The sequence below is a fragment of the Nesoenas mayeri genome, assembly GCF_963082525.1.
Source record: "Nesoenas mayeri genome assembly, chromosome: 10".
Lineage (NCBI taxonomy): Eukaryota > Metazoa > Chordata > Aves > Columbiformes > Columbidae > Nesoenas > Nesoenas mayeri.
In genome coordinates this window covers 7,213,247-7,234,595 of record NC_137560.1, presented here as the reverse complement: position 1 = coordinate 7,234,595, position 21,349 = coordinate 7,213,247, and the positions used below count along the sequence as shown (strand labels likewise).

Below are 21,349 nucleotides of genomic sequence, written 5' to 3'. Positions count from 1 at the left end.
TATCCTCTCCACCTAGATATTTCTCCTCTCTGAGCATAGATCTTCTGGGGGTGGGCTGGTGGTATTTCTCATAAGCCTACAGCTCCTCTGATGAGCCAATTAGGAGTTTAACTTTGAGAAACAGAAGCCAACAGGATTGCAGAGGCCTGGCACAAGGCACTTTCAGCTCTCTTTAAGCACAGGAGCATGGCACAGCCTTCCCAGCACAGCAGCTGACAGGTTTCCATCTCTCCAGGCTCCAGCTGGCATTGCTGAACTGGCACATCTACTCTGCCAGGTCCCTGGAGGAACCTGCCCCATCCTAAGATGCCTTCTCCAAGGCTGAGCACCTCTTCTCTCTGCTCCCCTCCCACAGGTCACGGAGTTTAAATCCTTGTTGCTGTCACTTTGCTTCTTCCATGGGAACATGCTGGAGAGGAAAAAGTTTGGGCCTCTGGGGTTCAACATCCCCTATGAGTTCACAGATGGAGACCTCCGCATCTGCATCAGTCAGCTGCAGATGTTCCTGAGCGAATACACAGACATCCCCTACAAGGTAAGCACGTGAGGTGGGTCCTCCCACGGGAGGAATGGGCTCCCAGTACACGTGTGGGTTGGAAAGCCACGGTGGGTCCCTTGCAGGTGCTCAAGTACACGGCCGGGGAGATCAACTACGGCGGCCGTGTGACTGACGACTGGGACAGGCGCTGCATCATGAGTATCTTGGAAGATTTCTACAAGCCCGAGGTTCTGACTCCTGACTTTGCCTATTCTGAATCAGGGATCTACAAGCAGATCAGCACCTCTTCTGACCTTGACGTGAGTACTCCAGCAACAAATTGCAGCTCGTAGATGCAGGGGGATTGTCATAGTACAAAGGGGATCTACTCCTCCCTGAAGCCCACTGCATTGCCACTTCCTTGGGGGAATATAGATTTGTAAGAACATGGGGATCTTCAGCAGCTTTCAGGAAGCTGCATCTGTTTCAAGCAACAGGAGGAAAATCTCGTCCCTGTGCACAGGAGGCGGTAGCAGCTATCACCAGAGTTCCCCAGCTGAAAGCTTTTATACTCTGAATCATTTTGATATCACACACCTATAGTACCTGAGGAGCTCTGCAGGAGGCACAGCAGGAAGCTCACTGCCAAGCTGCCTGTTCCTGTAGCATGTTTGCTTCCACACAAACACAGTTTGACTCCCCAGCCATACACAAACCATGGCCATGGCCTCTGCTTAGCCACCAAAGCTGGCTCGGAGGAGCTGCCACCCTCTCAGTGTCCCCAGCAGCCCCAGTCCTGTGTCAGGCAGCATTGCTGAGGACACACAGAGGCTGTCCCTCGGTCGAAGCTGTGAGTTAGGTCTCCTGGTTCTGGAAGGAGACAAGGAGCTCTGTAAAGGTCAGGTGAATGAATCTCAAACACCAAAACAAATATCTCCCCACTGAACCTGCCGGTCTGTGATCTGTTGGGTTTAGCTTATCCAGCAACCATGGCTTAGTCATTTATTCTGGGCCAGGCCCAAAGGGGCACCACAGCTTTATGGCTGTGCTCTCAGCCTCATGATTTGCTTGGGCTCCTCTCCAGGGCTACCTCCAGTACATCAAGGGCCTGCCCCTCAACGACAGCCCGGAGCTCTTTGGTTTGCACGACAACGCCGACATTACCTTTGCTCAGAACGAGACGTTTGCTCTGCTGGGGACCATTACACAGCTGCAACCCAAGACCTTGACGGTGGGAGGACGCAGCAGGGAAGAGGTGGGTGACCCGATCCCATCAGTGCTCTGGCAGCCAGTGCCTGGCATGGGCAGCGAGCACAAACACCAGCTCTCAGCAGCTGCCACCTGCCTGCTGGCTGCCAGCAAGGGCACTGCCAGACAGCCATTAGCTCTCCCCACAGCAGACATGGCCAAGAGGATTCTCACCCACTTGCTGCTTCTCTACAGCTCGTGGAGGAAACTGCCAGGGAGATCCTGGCAAAGGTTCCTGCCCCCATGAATGTGCAGGAGGTGATCCACAAGTACCCACTGCTCTACGAAGAGTCCATGAACATGGTGCTGGTGCAGGAGGTGATAAGGTAAACCCCTGTAGGATCATGTCCTGGGTCAGTGACCAGCTGGTCCCTTGGGGAACAGCAGAAACATGCAGGCCCCTGCTCCCACCCACCCGGGAGGAACCTCATTGCTGAGCATGGCAGCGGCGTTGACAGCCACAGCAACAACTGTGTTGTCCCAGCCAGGGCCTTCACCGGTCCCTGTCCTGCAGGAACTGACCAGTGTCTCCATCCACTACCGTCAGTAATCCAGGGTGGGGGACAGCTATGAGACCTCATTGAAGAGGAATGGGGCTGTAGGTTACATGGAAGAGCTTCACTTGTACAGAGATCCAGACCCTCTCTGGGCAGATGTGGGTGATAAACCACTGCACTGAGTCACTCTGCTCCCTCTGCTCTTTCTCTGTAGGTACAACAAGCTCCTGGAGGTGATTGCTCAGACACTGAAGGATTTGCTGAAAGCTCTCAAGGGCCTGGTTGTGATGTCCTCTCAGCTGGAGCTGATGGCCAGCAGCTTGTACAACAACACTGTCCCCGAGATGTGGAATGCCAAGGTACATGCCCTGGCCAACCCAGCCACCTGCAGGAGCTCACCCAAACCAGGGAAACGGGTCATTGACCACCAGAGCTGGCCTGGGCTGCCTCACATGGAGCTGGCTCTTTCTTACTTCTCTGGCGTGGAGATGTCTCCTGCCCAGTGCAGCTCACGGTTGTTCCCAGCCCCAGGCTGGATGAGCCCCTGAGCTCTGGGCAGCTGCCAGCATTGGTGGCATGAGGTCTGGGCTGTCCTTGCGTGTCTTCAGCACCCTCCCTGTATGTCCCTGCAGGCCTACCCATCGCTGAAGCCCTTGGCATCGTGGGTGGATGACTTGGTGCTGCGGATTGAATTCCTGCAGAAATGGATCAGCCATGGGATCCCCTCCGTGTTCTGGATCAGCGGGTTCTTCTTCCCCCAGGCCTTCCTCACTGGGACGCTGCAGAACTTTGCCAGGAAGTCCGTCATCTCCATTGACACCATCTCATTTAGCTTCAAGGTAAGTCAGACAGGGGCTCTGGATTTTTCTGGATTTTTGAGGAATCTGCTGCTAGGCAGCCACAAAGGCAGCAGCTCTAGCCCTGACCTGTCCCAGAAATGAACTGCAAGCTGCCCGTGGACCCCATCGCCCCCTTTGTGCTTAGATACACCTGCCCATTCTGCCAGAGACCTCCACAAAGCACAGAGACCTCTCTGCCTCTCAGGACCTGCCACATCCCTCTCCACAGGTTGTCCCACAGCCTCATGATGTGAGATTCCAGAAAACCCAGCTCAGCGCATCTGACCACTGGGGTGGGCTCTGCTTCGGTAGCATTGACTTAGCTAAGAGCAGTTTAAAGGGGTCCTGGGGTGCCCCTCCAGGGACAGACCTTGATCAGGGCCCTGGGCCCACTCTCCGCCGCAGGTGATGAAGGAGTCAGTGAACAAGCTCACCCGCCCTCCCAAAGAAGGCTGCTACATCCACGGCTTGTTTCTCGAAGGCGCTCGCTGGGACCCCACTGCATTCCAGTTAGCAGAGTCGCGCCCCAAGGAGCTGTACACAGAGATGGCTGTCATCTGGCTGCTGCCTGTCCCCAACCGCAAGCCTCCTGTCACTGGCATCTACCTGTGCCCAATCTACAGGACTCTCACTCGTGCAGGTAGGTGCCCTAAGACAGGTCTCCAGAAGCAAGGGAGATGGTAGAAGCAGATGGGAAAGGCAGTCTGGGAGAGGCTGCAGGACCTCCTCCTCCTCCTACCGTACATCGGCAGGGAGCTGGGCACTGTTGGCTGAGACCATGCAAGGAAGAAGGTTTAGCCTGCTCTGGTTGTGGAGACAGAGCAGATGGGGACCCTGGCTACACAGCAGTGCCTCTGGCCAGGCTCTCCTTGAGCCCACACCCAAAAATACCACCAGCCTTTCCCCCCAGCCCTGCTCAGCCTGGCACCTAGCATGGGGATGGGCCAGGGGATCTCACACAGGGTTACTTGTATGGGACTCCCCATCAGCATGCAGCAGCCACAGCTGCAGTACCACCCTCCTGCCCTCACTTCCCCCATTACAGGCACACTGTCAACAACGGGCCACTCCACCAACTACGTGATTGCTGTGGAGATCCCTACAGACAAGCCCCAGAAGCACTGGATCAAACGGGGCACAGCCTTGATCTGTGCCCTGGACTTCTAGCCAGAAACCCCCACCCTGTGCAGAGGTAGGAATCACAGGCAGCAGCAGAGCCAAGCGCTGACTGGCAGCAGCTGTTCCCCCTCTCCTTCCACCCTCCAAGCTGTGTCAATAAATCCAAGTTTGACTCCACCAGCATCATGTTCACTTGGTGGTGTTGCAATCCCCACAATTAAGTTTTTAGCACTGCAGAAGAGCTGCCAGGGGCACAATGTGGCCTGGAGCAGGCACCCAGTGCTCCCAGCCACACACACGCCCCTCTCCCTTCCCTCACGCACCTCTTTCACAGCTGGCTGGTACAGGATAGCTTTATTCCTTCAGACAGATCCATTATTTACAGCACTTGATATTAGACACAGCAAGAAACAGAAGGATTTTATTGCCTTCAACAAATACCAAAAGAACAGTTTCATTCCATAATCTAAGACTTGTACAAATCTGCACATCTGCAAAATTCAGTCCTGTCCTGTAGCAGCTGCCCTGGGCCTGGCTGGTCCTTGTCCCAGCTGCACCTCAGGAGAGGTGCTGCCCTCTGGCTTCCCAGAGCTCTGCTGGGGACAGGCAGGAGAAGCCCATGTGCAGGAGATGGCAGCGAGAGGTGGGCCAGGCCTGGTGCTGTGGCAGGAGACAACTGCTGCCCACATCAGCCATCTCTGGCTCAGCAACCAGTGAGAGCTCAAGCAGGAGCAGAATTGGGCTCCCTCCACTGCTTTAGCTGCACCGAGTGAATCCACACCCAGAGTCCCCTCCGGCACTGTGCCCAGCAGCACCGACACCACCCCCTGAACTTGGTCTGTTCACGATTCACGGGGTTTCCCTGGTGACCGGGTCTGGAGTGACCCTGTATGACCCACAGGCACTGTCAGGGCCAGAGCTGGTCCCCAGCAGAACAGCCATGGCAGCAGAGCCATGTGCCACCCTCCACACCCTCAGGGATGGCCAAAGGGTGGGTACGAACCAGTAATATATCTGGGGAAGTGGAGGAGAGGGATAGAAAACACAGACACGACTGTCCTTGGGACAGCACTGAAGGCCAGGATGCAGGAGGACAGAAGCCACAGCCAGCTGCGGCCAGCACAGTCTCACGTGGGCATCACTGGTGTTCCCACCACACCAGACCCGCCACCAGCCAGGTGGGCTCCTCCCCCGGTGCCGCAGTCCTTCGCCACAGCGTGGAGACACAGGCCCACGGCCCCGGGCACTGCTGTGGCACGGCTGGGCAGCTGGGCTCTCCGCTTGCCTTTGCTGCGGCTGCAGGGACGCGCCTTGAGACTACAGGATTCCGCCTTGCACAACTCTGGCTCAGAGGATTTCTTTGTCCCTGGGTTCCACCTCGGCTGAGGGCTTGTCCCTGTGGTCCCTCTTCCTTGGGCAAAGGGCAACATAGATCCAAGCGCCACTGCCCAAAGCCACAATGCCCAGCTGATGCTACTCGCAGTCACGACTCCCAGGCTACTGCCGCTTGGCTTTGTATGGGCGGGAGCGTTTCCGGCGATCCGGCTTCCTCTGCTTGTGCAGGCGGCCAATGCTGACTCCCTGCCGCCGGCGGACAGAGATGTTCTGCTCCACGAGGCTGGCCAGCATGCCTGCAGGGGGGCAGACAGACAGGCCCACGCTGGGGTGCTGGCAGTGCCCAGGCCGGAGTGCAGCCCTCACTCTTCCACCCCCAACCCCTCAGTGGGCTCCTCCTGGGACTATAAAATGTCTCAGAGCGGAGATGTGCAGCTCTCCAGGCTGAGCGCTACCCCATGCCCTGGGTCTGGCAGGAGCAGGGAGCAGGGCTGGGGGTCTTCCTGCCACGCTCGGCGCAGCTCCCCCAGCTGAACCTGCACCCCAGCGCCATGCCCTCGGCCACGCAGCACAGCTCACCTTCCTGAGCCAGCATGGAGATGAAGGTACAGATGAACTCGTCGTAGTTGTGGGTTCTCCTCTGGTCATCGATCTGCAAAGAGATGACAAATCCACAAACAATCCACAAACAGGCATCAAGGAGAAATGAGAGGTCAAGCCTAACGGGCCAAAGCACCAGCATGCCTGGGCCAACCCATAGGCCAAGGAGATGAGAGTGGGAAAGGACCAAGCTCCCAGCCCAGTGCACAACTGGGGTGGTCTCCATCCCTGTTCAGATGTTAGCACTTCCCACAAAGAGGAGTGGAAGAGGCAAGGGTGAGCAGGGCCATGGGGCATAGGCTCCTCCCTTCCTCCTGTCAGTGCTGACGTTCAGCTCTGGCCCAGCTCCTGTGCTCCACCACCCTCCTCAAGCCACCTGGTGCTGCCCAGGGGCTTTGGTCTGTTCTGGTGGGAGCTCTGCCCCGCAGGGCTGTTTGGTAACCGGAGGGGCACTCTAAACGTTCCCCATAGCCATTCTCACCCAAAACACCCTCCCTCAGCTTTGACATAAAGACACCCCGGACAGAAGCCTTCAGGCAGCAAAATCAGCAACACAAACAAGCCATCACCAAACGTACCTTGAATTTCTTCCTCTTCTCTACCTCTTCCTTCAGGCAGGCCTCGTAGTTAGCAATCTCTGCCTCCACGCACTTCAGCAGTGCCAGCAGCTCCTGCCAGAACCAAGCAGAGCAAATGTCAGCAGACAGACCCCAACCACAGCCCAGGGGCCAGCAGGTGAGCTGGTGGGTGCTCCTCTCTGCGCTGGGAAAGAGGATCAAAGCAAAAATACACTTGCCAGAGGCGAAGAAAAAAAAAAATGATTGGTTCATTGTTGAGAATTTCTGAGTCAGAGGGTGATCAATCAGCCAGCCTGTGACCAGCCTCAGGGGAGCTGGGGACTGCCCCAGCCTGGCCCAGCCCTGGGTACCTGGTTCCTGGGGACAGGGAAGGGCTGTGTGTCTGCCCGAGAAACACCCCAGAGCCTGCTTCTTCTCAATAACGAAATCTGAAGACTTCCCTTTTGAGTAAAACAGTTTCTAGCCAGCTCTCCTCGAGCGAACCCTCAATGCACTTGTGCCACCTGGGCCTGCTCCTGTCTCTGGCTGGAGAACACAGCCATGCAGTAAAGTTCTCAGTAGGCCAGGACTGGGGAGTCCCAAAGGAGAGCACAGTGTGCCCCACAGCTTGGCTGCAGGAGACAGCGGCTCTGCCCACTGCCACAGCAAATGTCCCCGAGATGACGCAAGGCACAAAACCTACGCTGCCCCGTGCCTGGAGGGACGGCTGCGGCGCCACGCGAGCGGGACAGCGTGCACATGCGGTTCGGTCGCTGCCAGCGCTGCTGCGTCTCTGGGTGAGCGCAGGGAGCTCCACGTTCCCAGGGCTGTCGCAGCACAAAACTCACCTTGGGAGAATACTTTTCCCCCCCAGGGTGATCACTGGTCCTGCCAAGTCCCACCTTCTCTTTGCTGTCACTGGCCTCACTGCCCTCCTTCTCCTCCAGTTTGATCGCAGCCGGGGCCTCATCACCAGGTTTGATAGAAGGTGGGGAGATTTTCCCCCCATCTGCAGACAGAGGAAGGAAGTGTCAGGAGCCATCACACAGGACCGGTATCCCCTCCCAAAGCCAAAGACCACTGTCCCATTGCTGCAAGCGAGGGGCCACCCCTCCGAAAAGCCGTGAGGCACTGACCTGCAGCAGCCAGCGGGCAGAACACGCCGTCCTCCGTGAGGTGCAGCAGCCCAGTGCTGATGATGGGCCCCAGGTCCCTGACAGCCCGGTTGTAGCGCAGGCAGTCCACACGCAGCAGCCCGTCCTCCTCACCGAAAAGCACCTTGGAGATGTGGGAGGTGACGGGGCTGGAGGGGCGGGTGGGGTTGGCTGAGCGGATAGGAGAGCGCAGCGGGGAGTTGAAGGCGCTGCCGATCTCGGAGGCGGTGTCGGTGCTCTCGTTGCTGGGGGTGGGAGAGGGCTGGGAGTGGGTAACCACAGCCACAGTGGTGCCCCCACCGCTTGTCTTGATGGACAGGGGAATGGAGAGATCCTTCTGAGATTCCTTCAGCTTCTCAGCCAGGACGTTGATGGTGTTGGGCTGGAGGACAGAGAGCTGGCCATCTGCAGCCCCCGCTGCATGCTCTTGCTTTACCTGCCCCTTCCTTTTGTACCTGCCCAGGAACACACAGGGAAGGTGAAGAGCTGGTGGAAGGAGATGGGGGCCCAGTGCAGGCACTGCCAGCTCCACACTCAGCACTCCAGGCTGCCTCCTGGGATGAAGCAAGGCCTGAAACATTTCTAGATCACCCCCAGTGTCACCAGCTTCTCTGGCAGCATCCCAACGCCACTGAACCACTGAGCTGCAGGTACCCCTACACAGCCAGGGGGAACAGGGTGCTGCACACCCCTGCTCTTCTTCCAGAAGCCCCAAGAGCAGCCTTGCTGCAATTCCACCTTCCTGACCCTCACAGCAGTCTGAGCTCACCAACATTGTCACCAGGAGCTGACCAGGCAATTGGCACCGGAGAACTCAGGTTGTTCCCCAAAGCCTCCTTATGAATACAGAGTTACACAGCCAAAATTCAGGGTTGACTGTGATGAGCTACAAAATGGCTTCACAAAATCCAGCGAGTGAACAGTAAAACAGCAGGTGAAGAGGAAAACAGCCCTAATTGCACACACAGGTGCTGGCTCTAACACAACTACCAGTGCTCAGGAGAGATCTGCAAGTCACCAGTGGCAGTTCTGCAAGCATCAGCTCCCTGCCCCCCGCCCTCAGCTCAAGCTGTCACCTGATGGCTGAGTTGGTGTTACGACCTTCCTCCTCCTCCTCATCATCGTAGTCATCCTCATCGTCCGAATACTGCTGGTGCTGTCGGACTGGCACCCGGCTGCGACCCACTCCTGCCGCAAGGTCTTCCTCCTCCTGCAAAACACCATTGCTGATGGGCTGCCAGCAGCGGGACAAGGAGGAAGAACCCAGTGGACACGTCCTTGGTCCAGCCAAGCATCAGAGCTCGCGCCTTTCGAGAGGAGACAGGGCACCCTTCCCTGTGCATGCTCAGCTGACCCACATTAACAACAACCTCTTTTGCCAGGTTAGACTTCCCCCTTTCACCTTCCCGCCTGGGCTAGCACAGGGTGTGCAGGCTGCGAGGCAGGGGCCGGGCTGAGACTGGCTGACGGCCACAGGCCTGTGGAGGTGAGGGACTGGAAGTGAGAGGTTCAGCCCCAGCCAGATGGGCAGCTGGCCAGGAGCTCCAGCCTACCTGCATGGGGGACTTGGCGTAGTTGTGGTTATCCAGGAAGGCTGGCAACCTCTGCACAATGGGGTTGGGGTTTGCTGGAAGCACCCCATTGACACTGCTCACTGATGTCTTTGCCGCTGGTTTGGATTTGTTGGGTGGGCTCTGTGTGGCTGCAGGGTGGCCCTGGCTGGGAGGCTCATCGGTGCCATCTGCCAGACAAGCACAGCACAGCCTAGCGTGACCAGCACTGTCACATTTTTATTAATGTCCTCTGCCACCCCTTGCCCACCACATGTAGTAGAAGAGCTCCACCAGACCATCATACCCACTTCCCATTCCACCTCCAGCTGCCACAAGTGTCCCCAAGATTAAGCCCTGCCATTTTCAAGCTCCATGTCTCTCCAACACTTTTCCCAGGCACAGAGGCATCTACCACAACCCAGCAGAGCGCACACAGAGATGGGCTTGGAGAAAAGAGAGGGAAGCTGACCACAAAATTCCCTCAAGCTCCAGGTCAGCCAGCCATTGTCACCAGCCTGTGCTCGCCCCACGGCAGGCTGGGCCGGCTGGAAATGCCACTGGTGCAGGGTTTACCTGGATGGGTGCTCTCTGGAGCCATGGTCTTGCTGCTGGCTGGCTTTGCCTCTTCCTGAGGCTGAGACTCCTGAGACTTCTGGGTCTGGATCAGCTCAGGCTGAGTTACTCGGATAAGCTTGAAGGCAAACGACAGACAGAATGTAAGTGCTGGACTGGCGTGACCCAAACCATATCCTTCCCATTCAAGCACTGCAGAAGGAGAACTTGTGAGGGTGACCCAACTGCCGAGTGCCCATGCACGCAATTAAGCGACAATGCTACAAATAACCGACAGCAGAAGGCCAAGCAGCAAGGCTGGTCATCTGCTCTTCCCAGAAGACATTTCCCAAGCCCCAAAAACCCCATTAAATCCAGGGCCTCTACAGAGCAGGGTGATGCCCTGGCAGCAGAGCCCATTTTCACTCCAGGCTCGCACAACCTCAGGACTTGGGCTCTCCTACCTGCTGCAAGGCCTCCAGCACAGTCTGGCGGTTCATCTTCAGGATGTGCAGTTTGGACTCATATTTCATCCTCCGATCAGGCACCACTGCCATCAGGTTGAAGCGGATGTCATGGTATGGCTCCCTGCAGGAGGGACAGCAGACATCAGCTGCCAGCTGGCGGTGGAAAGCATATCCCGCAGCAAGGGGGGCAGCAGGCTGCAGGAGGCTTTTCCCCCAAAACTAAGTCAACGTCTCGCTGGCTGAAGAAGCGAAGTTGCTTCAGCTACAACACAAAACATCCTTCAGAGTCACAGGTTGGTTGAGGTGGGAAGGGACCTGCGGAGGTCGTCTGCTGCCACCCACTGCTCCAGCAGGGTCACCCACAGCTGCTCGCCCAGAACCAGGTCCAGATGGCGTTTGAGTATCTCCAAGGTTGGAGACTCCACAACCTCTCTCTGGGCAACCTGTGCCAGTGCTCATTTACCCTCTTGCCCAAGCATCTAGAAGGATGAGAGGCACCATTCCTTCACCATTCCTCAGGACCAAAAGCACCATTCCTGCTCCTACAGACTCAAGCAAACAGGGACCTGATCTGGCCACTCTTACCCTGTGCAGCCACTTGCAGGGACTCTGCACCACACAGAGTGCAGCTTCTCTGTGTTCTGCAGGCAGGCAAATCACAGGCAAGAGAAGGCAGAGCACCTGCATCCCTCTCACGCAACATTCTCTACCCCCATTTCCACAACTTGTTGCACAGAGACCACAGCAGAAATAATCCAGGGAAAAACCAGTGAGGTGCCAGTGCCTGCCCCACAGCCGGGGACATTACCCTGCAGTGGCCAGGCCGATGCGCTCCATGATTACTCTCCTGGCTTTGTCCGTCCATTCCTCGTCATCAGCCCACGGCCCTGCAATAACAATACAGAGTGGGAATCAGCAAAGCAGGCCAAGGCTCCTGCTTCAGGGGGCAGAAGGACCACACTGTCAGCCCATACGTGGAGCCCTGACTTTGCTTCTGAATGGAAAATGTGAGTTACGTGCAGGGGAGAAAGGTGGGTTTTGAACCTTATAGACCACAATTGATTCACAGACTCCAGGCTCGCAAAGTCCAAGAAAATCCCAGGACTTGCTGGGATCCACAGGCTACTAGATTTGGTGCCACGGTCAGGAAACCAGGTACACAAAGCAAGTACCTTACCAAAGGGCTTGACAGACAGACACAAAGTCCTCGAGGGGATAAACAAGTATCTGAAACACAGAACTGGTGGTCACGTTGTTAAGAGAAGGGAATGACCTGAGCAGTCTGCTGGGATCTACGCTGGGACCTTGTGCCTCAACACACAGCAGTTATTTGGCACAGGGAGAGACTAAGGAGACAAATTCTGCTTGTGATACAGAGTTATTGCAGAGCTGCTGAAGGACCTTGTAACCCTGAGCAACTGGGGAGGGAAATGGCAAGGCTGGAAAAACAATGCAATGCATTTAGAAATAATCGCCTTCTAGCCACAGGCCCCAGTGCATCAGCTCCAAAATGAGCTATGAAAAGTCAGGACAAATCTGGGAGCACTGGCGTGATTCTCCACAAACATCAGCTCATGCTCAGTGACAATGAAAAACAGCACACGTATTTGGACACACCAGGGTGTCACCGAGCAGGGCCAGGCAGGTGCTTACCGTGGTCAATGGGATAGACTTTGAGCCCATCCAGCTCAAACAGCCGTCCCTTGATGGGGACATAGCTGACGAAATGAAAAGCCTCCATGGTTCGCACAGCACTGATACCATTCTGCTTTTCCGGCAAGTGCCGCGGCTCCGGCCTGTGAGGGCAAGAGGCAAGAGGTCAGGGAAGAGTCTCCCTCCTCAGCAAAAGTGAGCAGCAGAGACCCCCCAAGAGACCCCCCACTCACCTGGCATGGCTGTTGTGGGCCTTGGCCAGCTCTGGGGCATTGCCAATGGCGTAGCCTTTGCTCTGTGGCCAACAGCAAGGGAGGAAAATCATTGAGAGGTGATAGGAATCAAACAAAATGCTTCACCCACCAGCTCCCCATTCCCTCCATCCACCCACAGGACTGGAAGAGCAACTGTCAGCCCCACCCTCTGCTCTACTGAGTTTTAGGTAAAAGCCAAGATGAAAAGAACACACAATTGCTGCTACAAAAACTACACTTAGAGGGAAATACAGACTCCAGGAAAGGTATGAAGGCAGGAGGAGGACTTTTGATTGCAGACTTGGAGAATGCATCTGAGCTTGGGAATAACAGGACAGAAGGCTGAGAGCTCTGCCGGGTATAAGAGGACCCAGGCTCTGAGCGTGGCAAGGCAAGAAGATGGGACAGAAGTGCAATACTGACGTAGCATGCAGCCAGAAAGGGCTGGGAAGGAGCCAGCTCGTCTGAGCGTTGTCCTGAGTGGGGAGTGAGAGGCAGTGTCACACATGCCACCTGCGCACAGCCCTGCAATCCCTCTACCTCAGGGCTGAATCCTTTGGTGAAATCCTTCATGCGGCTCAGCGTGGGGCCCAAGTCGACATTGTTGCAGTTCAGGAGGACGCTCAGCAGGGCGTGGGTGGCACAGGAATTGGGGATCAGCTGGAGGGTGACACAAGGACCATCTTAACCAGCAGGAACAAGGCAACCCTTCATCAACCCCTCTGAGCTGACAATAATCAATGGAAAAGTACTGACGCAAGAGCCGCTTGTGAGAGCAGCGACTTGACCTCAGCTCCCAAAGGAAGGGAGCTCAGTCTCGTTCAGCAAGCCACACCGTGCCCCCACGAGCATCTGCCCACTGCACAGCCACGTACAGGCTCACAGCCCCCACAGGATCTGCTCCACCCTGGAGCTCAGGACAGAGACCCCCAGGAAAGAGGAGCTGCCCTCAGGACCAGTAACAGCAGCGCAGCCTCTCAGTAACATGTTGCTTCCCTGAGCTGTCACACGAGACACCCCCAATCCCTCTCACTCCTTGACTCCAGCTTACCTGGTGAGCAAAGAACATGTTATTAACGATGTCATCATCAATCACAGATGTCTCATCCACCAGGGTAGAGACCTTCCGGCGTGACCTGCGCTCCTCAATCCACTTGAACAGGAAGATGAACCCATACACAGGGCTGCAAGAGAAGTCAGCAGCTGCATCATTTTGAGCAGGCCATACCAGAGGGGCTGCCCTGCCCAGAGCCAGAGACCTTCTGTTTCAAACCACAGGCAGAGCAAAGACAGAGAGGAAAAGCAGAAGCACCAGCCACACCTTTCTGGAAGTGACCATCCCTGCCACAAGTCCCCCCAGCCCACATTACTGCAGACACTCTCCTGCACTGACGTTCCAGGGTCAGACAACAATCAAGCTTGAAAACTTTGGGGTTTGATAGGTCTTAAGAGGCTCAAGACAGAGAAACAGGTGGTAAAATTCACTTCTGGACACTGACCGACCTGCAAAACAGTGCATGACCACCTAATGACCCTTTTACATATATGTTGTATTTATTTTCAAGAGGATTTCAGACAATAGCTTTTAAGAAAGCAACAGCCTCAAAGCCGTTTTAGACCAGTGAGACAGGAGGAAGCTCCCACTACAAGCACGCTGGTTGGAACTGCACCTTTCCATGGGGAGAGAGAGGTGAATCCCTCAAAATATGTCCCACTCCTGCCCCATGAGGTCTCTCTCAAGGCACAAGATTGCCAATCTTCCCCAAACCTGACAAAACACTCCTGGTTCATCACTTACAGCACTGACCTCCATGACTAATGAGCTCACATGATGAGTTCCCAGGCCCACAGACACATTCTGCTGAACAGAACTCATACTTTCAGGTCTACGACTTACCCTTGGCATTTGCTCTGCAGATCATAAATCTCTTCAACCTGCACTCCCTTGACCCCTGCAAACAAAGGGCAGAAGCTGGTGTAAAGCCCACCAGACAGGACTAACGGTAACATCAAGCACAAAAACAACTTCCCAGGAAGGTTTCTTGCACTCACCAAAATCTTCAACCAGGAGTGTGAAGAGACCTGGAAAGAAACAAAACCAGAGGGTTATTCTGACTGAAGAGAGCGGAAAAGAAATGTGCTGCCACTGGCCCCTGAAGTCCCACGTGGTCCCAAGCCAAGGAAAACCACAGCCAGGAAAATGGCAGCAGAGCGGCACCAGGATCAGGCTGACTCCCCAGCAGCAGAGCTGTTGAGCCCTGGCTCGCTACAGAGGTGCTCTGGCTCCCTTCATCCCCATTCATCATCCTCTCCCTCAAGAGGGCCTGAAGCCCCTCCTGCCAGAGCCCAGTGAAGTTGGACCCACCTCCAGCATCCTGAGCCACTGCAGACAACCTGCCAAGAAGTAAATTCCCACCTAAACAACACACACATTTCTAACAGGAGGGAAGCACCACTGAATAGATCACAGGATATTTTAAAATAGGATAATTTATGTTCTGGTTAGTGAAAGACAGCCAGTGAAGGGAAAGCCAGCTCACAGCAACAAGGCTGCGGGGAGTCTGAGGGCTGAAAGTCTCATCTTCATCTCCCTCTCTCCTGGGGGACCAAATCCAAGAGCCTGTCTCCAGTGACCACAGAATTCCCACTACAGAAGGACATAACCAGGGATACAGAAACAGCAAAGAGACCAAATGACTATTAGACATCAGCAACTGAGCAGCAGCTTCCACTATGATGTGACAGCAAAGGCAGTCAGCCCAGTTTTCAGGCTGTCCCTCTGCACACTGAGCTGGCGAGCTCAAGACTGGAATAACAAATCTGCTTCTTTCGTTCCCACAGAAAGGCTACTGAAAGTCTGGAAGGAAGTCGACAGAATATCAATAAGAAGGATTCAATCCTGAGAAACACGCCTATAAAGCAAAGAATTTAAGGAACCTGAGGTAAGTGGCTCAATGAAGAAGGGAAGAGCCCAAGGGGCTTCTATACCAAAGTTGAAATTACTAAAACAGGGAGGAAACTTCTAGGAGCAAAAAGTCTTCATTCATTTAGCAGAAAACATCTTACTTGTTACAAAATTGGCAGTGGAAAGAAACAGGCAGTGGGAACAACATGTTTTGAACCAGTGACAGCCTCCTCACCATGCAAAATCGTTACACCAACCCAGGCACCTTTCTGACTGAGATTTTTTTGCCCAAAACACTTGATGCCACGGAGGGCGTTGTCATATGGGTGATGTCTACAGGGACCTCACACAGCACTGCAGCCTGGCTGTCTTCCCTGCAGCAGACCCCTCAGGGCAAGTGGTCCCTGGGTTCTTCAGATGCTCATCACAGCCACGGTTCTTGGTCCGTCTTCACACGGCGCCCGTTAAGGACGCAGGAGCCGCAGCTGTTTGCAGGTACAATCTCTCAACTGCAAAAGCTCCCACAGAAGTTGAAAGCCTCACTCACTCTCCAATTTCAACAGTCACAGTCTACTGATCATGGCAAAACACGTGCAACACGAGACGTGAACTGTATTGCAAGCTGTGCCTCACAGCCAGGGAGGATTTGCATCAGAGCAAGGCCCTGCAAACACAAACAATGGTGATGGCCAAATGCAGCGCTGCCCCCACAGCAGGTCCCACCAGCAGGTCCCACCAGCAGGAGAAAGCCAGGCAGAACTTCCAAGCTCACTGTGCCCAGCCCCAAGCACCCCCACATCTCCACTCTGGAGGACCAGGTGTCAGACTGGCAGGGCGGCACCAAAGGAGATGGGACATCGACTCTCGTGTGTGTCCTCCTGTCTGATCAGCATCGCTGGGGAGTCAGAGAGAGGATGGAGCAAAACTCCTCCAAGTACTGTGAAAGGACAAGAAGTGACAGAAGGAGCTGCAGCAAGAGAAATTCTGACTGCGCACCTGGAAAAAAACAATTCTTTGCTACCAGCAGGGTCAGCCCTGAGACCAGTGTGCCAAATTGTCCTTCTTGGACATATTCAAACTCAATCAGACATGGCCATGAGCAACCTGAACTACCTTTGAAACTAGCTCTGCTTTGGGCCAAAGACTTCCAGGGGTTCGCTCCAATCACAGATTTTTTCTGATTAATTTCAGTATTTTGTATTACCTCAGCATCTACAAAAGGCACAAGACCCCCAGCCCAAATTATTTGGGTTGGCTGGAGGAAACACTCTGTTGTCCACAACAGCACAGGCAACACTACGCCAGCAGCCTGAAGGTTCCCCAGTCTTCCCCTCTGACCAAACAGCCATGGCACACAGCACAAATCTGGATCTACAAAACACCAGGAGTTTTCAATCCAAAACCCCATGGCGAGGGCCAGGCAGCTGATGGGATGTGCTAAAGGCTGAGAGCAGCATGTGGCCACCCCTAACATTGTCTCAGCTCCCACCTCTGTGTCCGAACCTCTATGCATCTGAAAGAGCGCAGCTTCGGAATGCTGAGAGCCGCCTCTGCCCAGACAATCTGCCAAGCGAATAACGTTCCCTCCCAGGTGTGAGAATCCAAACCACGTCCTGCATGAGAATCCAAACTATGTCCTGTCTTCGTCATTGTTGTGATGAAGAAGAAGGGGGAGAATGGGAACAATTTTGGCAATTCCCAAGTACTAGTAAAAATAGGATAAAGAGCAGCAAAACCTGGGCTGACTGGGAGGCTGAGCAGACAGAATATTTTGCTGAGCGCAAGATGAATATAACGCCAGGGGCCCAATTTCCTCACCCACAGCCTCAAAAATACCATCACAGCCTAAAGACCAGCTCTCAGCATCCCAGAGGACAAACCAAATTGCACTGTGGCAACGCAGACTCATTAAAACAATGCTCAGCCAATGCCCCAACCCTCAAATCTGAACCCGTGAAACAAACTCCAGGACTACAGCACAGAAACCACCTTCTCCAACACAGCAGGAAGGGGATGCCCGTGACCATTCTGCTCCCGGCTGCTCAGGCACAGTACAGGGCTCTGGAGCTTCTGGGCTACCTGGGGAAGAGGGTGTGATCCACCCGTTCAGTTGTAAAGCGATGACAGGATCTGACACACACGGGATGGAGATGCTACACCTCATGGACAGGCACATATGTTGTCCTCAATCACCGGTGAAGCTCTGGGGCAGTTGCCAGTCAGAGCAGTTTCTGTAGCAAGGGGCATCCCATACACGTCTCTCCCTGTGCTCCAGCAATATTTCAGGGTGTATTTGTAAATGACAGGAATGCCTCATGCTGCACCCCCACAGCACTTCAGATGTGTCCACAGAGACCCCTGCATTTATCACACACACAGAGGTGTCTGGGGCACCTCAGACCCCTGTACAGTTGCTGCCAGAGCCCAGCTCCTGCTCTGAGCCTTCACACTGCTCCATTTCACCCCAACCCTGCCCTCACCCCACACCCGCACCCCTACACGCAGCCCCCTGACATCCCCACACCCCCATTAACCTTCCTCTAGGCCCCTATGGGCGATGTCCCATACATTACAAGCCCTCCTGCCCCACACACCCTGGCACCCTCACCCGCCCTCCCAGCGCTCGGCCCGTGCCCCCAGGCATCCCCTTGGCCCCTCAGCACCCTCCCTCCTCAGGCCCTCCTCTCCCTGCGCCCCCTCCCCAGTCCCTGCTCCCACCCCCTACTCCAGGCCTGCACCCCATAACCCTGCCCACACCCCGCACCCCAAACTCCACCTGCACATCCACCCCGGCCTGTCCCGCCGAGCCCCGCAGCACAGCCCGCACCCCCGGCCCGTCCCTCGCAGCCCCCGGCCCAGGCCCCGCCCCGGCCTGTCCCTCACAGCCCCCCAGCCCCGCCGCCCGCCCCGGTGCCTTCCCCTCCCGCTCACCGGGGTCGCTCTCCAGCTCCAGCCAGCCCTTATTCATCTTCCCGCGGGCCGGGCCCCGCCGCCATGTCCGGCCTCGCCACCCGCCCCGGCTCCGGGCCTCGCCGTCGCCCGCCCGTCGACGTCATCGCTACGCGACACCGCGGGACGTCAGCGCGCGTCGCGCCACATCGGTCCCGAGCGGGGGGGTCGGCGGTGGCCGCGCCACAAAGGGCCCGGGGGCCCCGGCCTGTGTCCGCCCTGTCCTGGGCCTTCGTCCCTGGGACGCAGCGCTCCGCGGGTGCTCTAGCGCGGGCCTGAGACTCGGTAGCCGAGGGCAGCCCCTGCGGCCTGGGGCGGGGAACCCGGGCCTGTGGTGAGGGGCTGGGCTGCCCCATGGTGAGGCTGGGCCCAGCCGGACCTGCCCTGACCCTGCCAGTGAAGAGAGGGTGCCAGATTCATGTATACTGTGATTAAGACGTATTCATCATTAACCAATCGACATTACAAATGCTTTCTGACCACCTGCAAAATGAGGGGCTGTTTTTCAAGTTTCAGATCCTCCTGCATGACAAGAGGGAGACAGAAGATTAAGTGATACACTGTTTAGAAGCAGAGTGCTTAGTTTATATTTACCTAATAATTAATAGATGTAAGTAAGAAACTGAAAATTGTAACTAACATCATCAATTATTTCTTAGTATAGACGTATGTCAAAGTTTTCAAAAATTGTAATGTATATGTAATAATGATGTGAATATAAGCAACACAAGAGCATCCAGTCGCTGGATCACTCTTGGAGGATGATCCCAAATGTTCCCCAATGCTGACAAAATAAAGAATGCCACTTAACAGTATAATTGACTCTGCTGTTAAGTTTATTTCTGTTTCACCAGCAGCTCCGCTTACGCAGCGTTGGGCGAGCGGGCGCCCCTCCACTGCTCTTCCGTAGGAAGTGGCTAAAAATAGGAGCCGGATCCATGGCTGCTCCTGTCCCCCCGCCCCACAGCTTTGTTCTGCGGCCGTTCCCACGCACGCCCTGTCCCCCAACACTCCTCTCGCCCTGCGTCTGCCCCAGGGACGGGGCCTGGCCAGCAGCACCAACACCCAGGGGGGCAACAGTGCTTGGACCTGCCCACCAAAGCTGTCTCCTTCCACCCCTCTGTGCAGGTGAGGACACGTTCATGTCCATTCAGCCCCTGGAAATTTCTAGGGACCGAGGCTGCCTCTGTTGGCTGGTTGTCATGAGGGACATGGCTGGAATGTGAGCTGTGCAGAGCCCGTGACAAAAGCCTTTCTCAAGCCCTACTGATGTAAACCCACCCAGAAGGGACAGGTTCAGCGGCTGCAGAGATTTTCAGAGGTTTACGAGGATGGGAAGGCCCTTGGGGCTGGTTCCTGTTCTTTATTCCTGCTCCATTTGGAACATCGCTGGCCCCGCTGTCACCTCCAGCCCCTGCCGCAGCGCAGGACCAGGTCCCGCAGGCAGCAGAGGCCCCGGGACCTCTCCCGCTGCCCCCCCGAGACGGGCAGCCCAGCCCCTGCTCTGCCGAGCACGGGGGTCACTCAGAGGCAATGGGGCGCAGGCATCTCAGCGGCATGGCTCATTGCTCCAGAGCCATTAAATCCAGGCCCTGGGGAATCAGACTTCTGTCTCTTTGTCCCTCCTTGTCTCTACTTGTTGCTTTTCACCTCTGCACCCCCTAGGCTCACAATTAACCAGATCCACGTGCTTGGCTCCAGTCTGGCCCGTAAATCCCTGCTGCCAGCTCTGCTCCCCTCCCAGCAGGACGTGTCCTGACCCGCCAGCCCCACTGCAGCTCTCCCACCGCAGGAGGCACCCCATGCAGGGACCCGCCTTAGCAGAGAGGTGGGACAAGGAGCTGAAGCAGAGGGTTGGGACCCGCAGCTCATCTCCATGGGCACACCGTGGGACAGGGCAGCGCTGCCGGGGGACTTTGCCCCCAACAAAGGCACCGCAGTGAGCTGTGGTGCTCTGCTACTGCAGCACAAACACATGCACACACAGGGAAGAGGGATGATATCATGACCTGGCTTTGTGTGAGCTATTTAGGGGGTTTAATTATTATTATTATTTTTTTTCTTTCCCGTTCCTCTGCCTCCGAACAATGCTGGTCCCGGCAGCACTGCAGTTCACACCATTGTGTGGGGCTGCCCAGCCTCAGGAAGGGGGAGATCCTTATCGCCCTGCGCTGACCACTGAGGCCAGTGAGCTCATGTCGGGTGAGAAAAGCCAGTGAGCACCTTGCCGGCAGCCTGGGATGGCGCTGGCAGCTGGGGGCTTCCCACACACCCACCCCCCAACCCTGCATTTGGGGGAAGCCCTGGGAGCTGGTTTACCTCCACCAGGCAGCATTGAGCCCTCCAAAACCAGCCTTGTCCCACCCAGCCCTGCAGGGCCACCAACTACCAGAAACACACCCAGGCTGGCGTGCAGCCCCCCAAACTGCGGTGGGGCCACCTTCTTCTGCATGTCCCCACTCCCACCTGGGCACACTGACAGTGCTGGCATTGGTGCCTCTCCCGTGTTTACCCAGGAGCGAGTCTAACCTGCCCACAGACATTTACTTTCCTCCCTGATTCTGCCCATCCCTAAAACGGTCTGTGGCTGGGGGGGGCGGGGGAGAAGGAGGGAGCTGGACCCACACACAGGCTGGCACCGCTGAGCACATCCTGGTGCCACAGGGACAGCTGAGTGGAGCCCTGTCCCCCTGGGTACACACAACAAGGCTCTGGCTCCCCAGGTGCAGTGGACAGTGGGGCTCATCCTGGGCATGGAAGCTGATTGACCTGATTCTCAGTTTTTTGCCCCCCCATGAGAGCAGGCGTCATCTTTCCCAGGCCCCGTTGCAAGAGCCTGGAGCTGTCAGCCGCTCCCCACGGCGCCAGGCTCAGCGTCTTTATTTGTGGAAAGCCAGCAAGCTCCCGGGGTGATGGCATTGCGGTGTCACCTCAGTGACAGTGGCCCCACACCCACTACAGCACCCAGCTGTGGGGCTGATGCATACCACCACACCAGCCATTTCGGAGATAGCCCTGCAGCCACAGAGGGTGACAGAGACCTGCCCAGGAGCCAGCCCTGGCGTCATGTCCACCACAGTTAGGGGGGACAGAGGGACGAGTCTGGCCCCGCTGCAAGGCACCCGCCAGGACAGGAGTCCCCCAGGGCAACCAGCAGCATGGGGAGCCTGTCCTCATCCCCAGCCGCCT

At 56.1% G+C, this 21,349-nt stretch overlaps 2 protein-coding genes across 3 annotated transcripts in view; one reads left to right on the top strand and one right to left on the bottom strand.

Moving 5' to 3' along the window:
- Positions 1–4,229, top strand: part of DNAH1 (dynein axonemal heavy chain 1) — a gene marked incomplete at both ends in the record, with an annotated part of 68,388 nt that extends 64,159 nt beyond the window's left edge. The window contains 8 exon segments of the mRNA XM_080350581.1: positions 356–535; positions 622–798; positions 1,563–1,733; positions 1,922–2,052; positions 2,438–2,582; positions 2,856–3,062; positions 3,468–3,702; positions 4,108–4,229. Of these exon segments, the coding sequence (XP_080206707.1) occupies positions 356–535; positions 622–798; positions 1,563–1,733; positions 1,922–2,052; positions 2,438–2,582; positions 2,856–3,062; positions 3,468–3,702; positions 4,108–4,229 (1,368 nt within the window).
- A 346-nt stretch (positions 4,230–4,575) lies between these two features.
- Positions 4,576–18,239, bottom strand: BAP1 (BRCA1 associated deubiquitinase 1). Of its 2 annotated transcripts, none has more exons than XM_080350462.1 (17): positions 18,143–18,239; positions 14,359–14,388; positions 14,204–14,258; positions 13,358–13,490; positions 12,847–12,966; positions 12,286–12,347; positions 12,053–12,195; positions 11,208–11,286; positions 10,397–10,520; positions 9,954–10,071; positions 9,381–9,568; positions 8,904–9,037; positions 7,810–8,282; positions 7,522–7,682; positions 6,695–6,787; positions 6,096–6,168; positions 4,576–5,812 (listed from the first exon to the last, which is right to left on the bottom strand). In XM_080350462.1, the coding sequence occupies exons 1-17, from the start codon at positions 18,177–18,179 to the stop codon at positions 5,679–5,681; spliced, it is 2,157 nt and encodes a 718-aa protein (XP_080206588.1). In that variant the 5' UTR covers positions 18,180–18,239; the 3' UTR covers positions 4,576–5,678. The 2 variants fall into 2 exon arrangements, with proteins under 2 accessions (XP_080206588.1, XP_080206589.1); XM_080350463.1 differs by having other exon boundaries at positions 7,576–7,682.
- Between the last annotated feature and the right edge of the window lie 3,110 nt (positions 18,240–21,349).